The 7,171-nt window shown below is 45.8% G+C and overlaps 1 protein-coding gene across 1 annotated transcript in view; it reads left to right on the top strand.

Annotated features, from left to right (window-relative positions):
* Window positions 1-1,454: 1,454 nt before the first annotated feature.
* AKAP12 (A-kinase anchoring protein 12) overlaps window positions 1,455-7,171 on the top strand; it is a 73,691-nt gene continuing 67,974 nt past the window's right edge. The window contains exon 1 of the mRNA XM_070417466.1: window positions 1,455-1,829. Coding sequence (XP_070273567.1) covers window positions 1,668-1,829 — 162 coding nt within the window. The 5' untranslated portion in view covers window positions 1,455-1,667. The remainder of the gene's footprint in view (window positions 1,830-7,171) is intronic.

Below are 7,171 nucleotides of genomic sequence, written 5' to 3'. Positions count from 1 at the left end.
TAAATAGTCAAAATTTAAGTTGAAATGGGTGAAATGCTTAAAAATGCTAAAAACCAACCATTTGGCAAATATACTGCTTCTTAAGGGGTAACATTCCAGAGAACGTGGTCCTTATTCACTCCTTCAAATAAAACTGATAAATTCAGAGAAGTTTTATTCCAGATAACTCACACACAATTAATTAGGCACAAAATATTCCAGTACTGAACTGCTGCTTACATCAACTCTATTAAATTGTATTAAATCTGGGCATGGGATATTTATCTGGCATCTAATTGTCAATATTCCAACTATTTATGGAAACTACGGCATTTATTTTTTTTAATTTTTTTTTAATATATTTTATTGATTTTTTACAGAGAGGAAGGGAGAGGGACAGAGAGTTAGAAACATCGATGAGAGAGAAACATCGACCAGCTGCCTCCTGCACATCTCCCACTGGGGATGTGCCCGCAACCCAGGTACATGCCCTTGACCGGAATCGAACCCGGGACCCTCCAGTCCGCAGGCCGACGCTCTATCCACTGAGCCAAACCGGTTTTGGCGAAACTACGGCATTTAATTTGCGAGTTAAAACTGGGATCATTCCTCTTGCAGCCCCACCACCTTCATGCTTATGTGTCAAATAACCCAGCTAAGGTTTTAATGTAGTTCAAATATTTATTGACTGCCCGCTATATTCATATAACAAACACTATTCAAAAGTAGGAAGGGAGAGAGACTGATGCAAAGGAAGACCTATCCCATCCTGTCCAGCATGGCGCAGGCAGAAGTAGCCTGGACCTCCGGCATCAGGCCCTCCTTTCCAGTAATTCGTCTCATTTCCCGATTCCTCAGGGAAGGAGGGTGGCCAGCGCTGCTGATGACATCGCCTGACATCACTGTTCCGGATGGTAGGAGCGCGCGGGGCCGCCTGGTCCACTTCCTCGGTGGCCTGACTGCGTTAACCTCTCCATTCCCCACGCCTGCCACGTGAGGTGTCCTAATATGGTCCGACCAGAGAGAAGCCGCGGAGCGCTCGCCTTTCTCCTGTGAACGGGGAGGGGGCAGGCACAAACCTTTAGAGTCAACCACAGTCGGAAGGAGAGCAAATGGGGCTTTGGGGTCGCCGCCGGGCGAGCTGAAAGTCAGCTGCAGCAGAAGCTCCCGCCTTGGGTACCTATCATTCAATAAACCCGGCTAATCCCATCTCCCCGGCGGCTTCCTGCCCTCGCCTCTTTCTCAATCTCCCCTGGCCATCGGCAATCCTGGGGTACCCCTCAGCTCAGGTCCGAATTTCGGAACGGGGGAGCCCTGGGGGCCGCTCTCGGGACCTGGGCTGGAGACTCCCTGCGCCTCGGGTCCTAGTGGCCTGGGGCGGGGGGGGGGGGGGGGTGGGGCGGGGGATGCTGCTGCAAGGCGTGTCTGGGCGGCGCTCATGTGATGAAGCGAGGGGAAAACAAGGGGGAGGAGGAGGCGAAGAGGTGGCTTTTTTTTTCTTTTTCTTTTAAGGAGTTTGCCGCGAGCGCGTCTCCTCCATTCGCAGTCCCGGCGCGTTCGGAGGAGGAGCGGGAGAGGAAGGCGCTGTTGGGACCTCGCGGGCGCACGGCTCCTCGCTCTGCCCCGCGGCCCGGCGATTTGCAGAAGGCGTGACCCGGAGGCTGGGCGCGGGGAACCGCAGAGCAGCCATGGGTGCTGGGAGCTCCACCGAGCAGCGGAGCCCGGAGCAGCCGGAGGCGGGGAGCGGGGCGCCGGCCGAGCCCGAGCCCCGCGGCGGCAGCCCGGTGGCGGAGGCGGCGCCCGGAGCTCCCGGGGACCCGGACATCGCGGCCGCGGACCCGGCCACCAAGGTACGGGAGCGCCGGGCCACCTGCCGCGGGGAGGCGGAGCGGGAGGGGGGGATCCCTCTGATTTCTGCCTGCGAGAACTTCCCGGCCCGCCCAGCCCATCTGCGAACTCGGGCGCACGTACCCCTCTTTCCAGGGTGGTGGTGGGGTGTTCTGCGCCGGGGCGGGACCCGAGCAGCAGCGCGCGCGGCCGGGGGCTCGCACCTTTGTCGCGGGTCTCCACGGCGGGCGACTGCGCCATCCGCAGTCGGAAAACCCGAGCCTTTCTCCACACCCTTCCGGGGCTAGCGACCCAGCCCGAGCCGCTGGGCTGCGGGGGGAGTCCGTGGGGAACTGACCCCCGGGGCCCAGAGTCTTGAGCCCCGGGCCCTGCCTCTCCCAGATGCGGAAAGTCAGCTGCTGGGCCAGGGCCCGTGTTGCCGCCCGGCGAATGGGCCACCCCTGGGTCCCAGGCCGCCTGCCGTCCTTGTTGCCAGCTGTGCCTGGAGCCACCTGGGTTTGGTACCCAGTCCTCCTGCGGCAGCGGCTGGAGCAGACAACGCCTTCCTGATGCAGAGAAAGCCTGGGGTGTAGCTCGCTCGGAGCCAAAGAAAACCTGGGCAGACGCCGCGTTTCCAAAAGGAATGACAGGTTTTGAAAAACGAGGCAGCGTCTTCCCTTTCGCTCAGTGCATTGCCTGTGGGCTCGGTTGGATAAACAGATCCCGGAGGAGTAGTTAGAAGTTTTCAAAGGATGCGGTCTGTGCTCTTGTCTATGAAGGCATCCGTGAACCTGCTAGGGCATTTGCATTGGATGGTCTTCAGTCTCCAAGGCCGAAATAGATATTCTTGGCCACTCCAGCAGCCGAGTTTGTATTCGGTTCCGTCATTGGATTTTAGACATATTTTCCGGCATGTGCGTTCCTTGGCAAAGCTTCGCCCAGCCTGTTTTGTGATGATGCCCTCATAGGAAGATGTGGTCAAAAACAAACAAATCATGTGTCCAATTTGAGGATGCAGATTACATGAGGACCTTTGAGAGTTATCTGGGCAGGGGTATTGATGTTTGATACATATTTAATGCATACGTAGGTAAATATGTTTGATAAATGTTGTTATAGGGAAAAAGAAGCTGAAATCTAGGTAAATGTCACAGAACTATGGCCTCATTGTCTTGACCTCTTTAGATGCCCCAGTCTAGTTTGGGCTGGGACAGCTCTTAACTAGATTACCTTCAGTCTTTAATTTACAAATCCTTGTAAAACCCATGGTCCCTGTAGTTGGAGATACTAACAGGTACTAACCTCCTGGTATAGCTAGATTTTGTAAGGTGCCCACGCCTTGGCCTAAGGACTGGACTGTCCCTTTGAGATCTGAGTCACATTTTAATACTTACTGTACATCACTTTTTAATGCCAACTACTGTCAAACGGTTGCATAACCCGTATTTAGAGTCCAGTAACGAACGTAATGTTAATGTGTAATTGCTAAAGCTTTTAGTCAGGTTTATTTTTTCCGTGGCTTTTACTGCTCCTCAGGTTCTCCTATTAACAGTTCACACTGAAATATGGTACTTACTCCCTTCCCAGTAAATTCTAATTTGTTCATGTAAAAATATTCCTTCCATTTTCTGATTCGCTTCTCTTTATATCTTTTTTTTTCTCAGAATCTTAGTCTTCTCCCTCTTTCCTGGTCACCACCATCTTGAAACAGCCAAACGCTGTCCTTTAAAAAAAAATGACTTAAATGACATCCAGAATATCACTGACCTTTTTGGCGTTCTGCCCAGTTATCAATTTGGAGGCAATCAATACACTTACATGTATCCTTGGAAAACGTGTAGTTTTTCCTTTCAATGAGCAAAGTGTATTTCTCAGGTTTTGAAGACCTAAGTCTTTTCTAAAGAACTCTAATCAACAGTGACTCAGCACGCGGCGCTTGCCTCCCCTCTTCACCCTGTTAAGCTCCGGTTCCTGACCTCTGAGTAATTCCATCTGCCATTCTAAGCTCTCACCATGCAATGGACCCTTCTTCTAGCAGTTTCCACTTTTGTGGGTTTAGTGACTTGACTAATGTTTTGGGCTTTTTGGGTGTTTTTTTGTTTTGTGTTTTTTTTGAAGCTATTCTGAATGTCCCACCAGGGCAGGAACCATGTCTGTGGTTTATAACAGGTGTCCCCCCAGGTGTTGCCTGCTGTCTGGCACGTAGAGGACTCTCAGGAAGGGATGGTACTGGCTTCCTGGTTTTGATGAGAGACGATCAAGTTGGGCAATACCCTGCCCGTCTAATTTTTCTACAATTTAACCTTTGACCTTCTCATCATGATCCATCTCATGTATCAGACAGTGATTACGTCAAGTCCGTCTGTTTGGTTATTATGAGATCTAATGGATATTTTGGCAAAAATTCAGATTTGAGGACTTTGGTTTCTATTTCTCTTGAAAGGGTGGCATACTAGGCAATTTTGAATTGCCTGTGATATCAGATAGACCAATATATTGGCCACAAATACGCAGGTGGCTCAAATGAGATCACTTCAGTGCATTGAATAGTTATGAATTAACATCTTGAGCTTTCTTGTTTGGGTCTTTGGACATTTGGGCAGGTTTAGACGAATACATCCTTCCCTTCCCACCAGTAGAATGTTGATGATTAACTAGAGGCTGTTAGCAGATTTTTCCCCCATCTAAAACGATAATCGTATCATATGCACGTTGCCTATTTAGCAATCCAGTTTACTTTGCTTTTTTCTGCTAATTTCAGTTACCAGTTGCTCCCTGAGTAAGTGCTCACACATCAAAAGATGTTACACTCATTGACTTGTTACTCCTATCAGGTCAAGCTTGATTACTCAAGCTTAACGTTTAGATGCACTGAGGCAGAAGTCTTGGTTTTATCTGTGGTATTTTTTCAATAAATGGAAGGAATCTTATATCTTCTAGTCCATTTTTTATAGTCGTCATATGTGAATTCTGGGAGAAAATGGCTTGATCAATCATTTTCCAGGTTTAATTTTGAGACTTGGCTATTTTGGCTACTACAGGGGCAGGAATATTAGACTGCGAAACACAGGGGGTAAATAAAACCTCGTATTAATCCTCAATTGTCTGTTTTAAAATCTTGTCTTCAAAGAGTGTCTTAAATCCGGTGGCAATATCGGGTGGAGTGTATGGCACATAAATGACAAATGGCTTCCAGGACTCTGGCAAATCTTGATTCTGGAGCCAAGCTCCCGGCTAAGTCTGGACAGTCCCCATCCTCTGCATCAGCCTTTCTGCATTTTCTGCTTAATCAGTGACTTCAGAAGTAGAAATGGAACAGTGGTCAGTTGCCACAGTGAGAGGCCAGTGTCCCTGTCGGGTGGGAAGATGGGGACTCCTGTCAGTCCTTCAAGTTGTGGTTCCATTTGGTTACAAGAGCTGAATCACCAAAAACATGAACTTGTACTCAATTAGAAGGATCCATTATCTATGAGTAGATTGAAGGATGTCTGCCTTTCGTGCGTTAAAACAGACCATTGAGTTGACTAAGTGCATTTCGTAATTCCTCATCCAGCTTACCGTGGTGGTATGCTTTCTCTCACTTGCCCCCCTGTTTTTACAAAATGGGGAAGGAGACTGAAGATGGCCTTGATGGGATTATGTCACCAGTTTTACACTAAGAGGGCCACAATTTAAGATGATTAGGCAAGAATTATATGTTTGTGAGTAGAGTGGTGTTTCTTTTTCGTTTTCTTTTACAAACCCTTGTGTCCAGAGTGGTATTTTTATGTGTGTGGCTACCCTGTCTTGTGGATTTTCGCCAGATTCTAAAAGGTGCTACTATCTGATTGGAACACAGCCCTGAAATTGGAGATGTGATGCGAGGATGGTCATTTAGGATTAGCCGTAGCCTGTGGGGACTGCAGGCCCTGCCCTTGAGTCTGTTGCAGCTATTTAGGCTGGTGGACGTATGCGATCAGTGGAGATTTCCACTTGAAATACCTCACTCTATGAGTGAAGCACAGGCCTCAATGCGCATCCCTTTGCATTCATTTGGGTTGACTAAACTCTGCGCCTGGATAGCTTTAAACTGATATTATAAGGATCATTCTAGTTTGGTATCTTACAGAATGATTAATAAAATGGAAATAAAATGTCTTATGTTAAAAGGTATTTTAATAGAATTGGGTTTTTATTGCTTCTTCTTTATCAGCTTTAACACATATTCAGTGTTGTAGAACACAAAAGAAAGGAAAATCAAATTAAATGGTGCTTTTCCTTGACCTCTATAACCCTATATGTTGTAGTCATTCATGAAGTGAGAAATTAGAATTTATAGCACTTTGAATTCTGAGAAAAATATAGTCAGTACTTTTAACTCATGAAAAAAACTTAAATATCCTCAAGCCCACTTCTTAGTTCTCTTACAATTCAGAATAAGTTTGATTTAATTTTAAAAGAATTCAATTAAAATATATGGGGAAAAAGCTGGGTTCCGAAAGGGAGAAGCACTATATATAAGCACATTTTCAATAAATTCTTGAAAAATCTATAATTATAATTATTTGACTTGTGTAATTAGATTTTGGATCATTTTCCTACAAATTAGCACCATATTAGAGAATGTAAGGGTAGGATTTTAAAAAAATGTTTTTATTGATTGCAGAGAGAAGAAGGGAGAAATATAGAAAGATCAATGATGAGAGAGAATCATTGATTGGCTGCCTCCTGTACGCCCTAATGGGGCATGTGCCCTGATCCGGATGGAACCATGACCGGGCTCATGGGTCAACACTTAACTGATGAGCCACACAGGCTGGGATGAGGGTAGGATTTTGTACCTATGATCATCTTTTTGTGACCTACTCATTAGTACATCTAATAAAAGGATTGAGGTGTTAAAATAATCGAATAATTTCAACCATACATGCCTTCATATCTCTTATGAATAATTGAGCTTACTTATTTAAAGCTGACTGTAGATCTCATATCAGTTTTTAATTGTAAAGGCTTTCTAAGATGATCAAAAGCATTTGTTTACTTTTATTAAAATGACTTATTTAAAGGCATTGCATAACAGGATTTGCTTAATGTTTGTTTCTTTTTAAAAATGTCCATAGTTGAGAACCTCAATCTGTGGAATGTGGTAAAAAGTGAAAGCCACCTATTCTTTTTACCCCTCAAATACTCAGTGTTTGAAATCAATATTGGTGGTTTCTTGCTTATTCTTTCAAAAATTTTATGCATGGACAAGGATATAAATAAAAATAGTCCCATCTTTAACAAATAAGGTCATATTATACATATTCTGTTACTTTAGGTGTTGGATATCTTTTCATATCAGAACATAAAGATCTACCCCTATTCTTATTAATGGCTACATACA

The sequence above is a fragment of the Myotis yumanensis genome, unplaced genomic scaffold (genome assembly GCF_028538775.1).
Source record: "Myotis yumanensis isolate MYYU_CA2020_CCGP unplaced genomic scaffold, mMyoYum1.0.hap1 SCAF_6, whole genome shotgun sequence".
NCBI classification, from domain to species: domain Eukaryota; kingdom Metazoa; phylum Chordata; class Mammalia; order Chiroptera; family Vespertilionidae; genus Myotis; species Myotis yumanensis.
The sequence above is the reverse complement of the archived record's forward strand: the minus strand, read 5'-3'. Positions and strand labels throughout refer to the sequence as shown.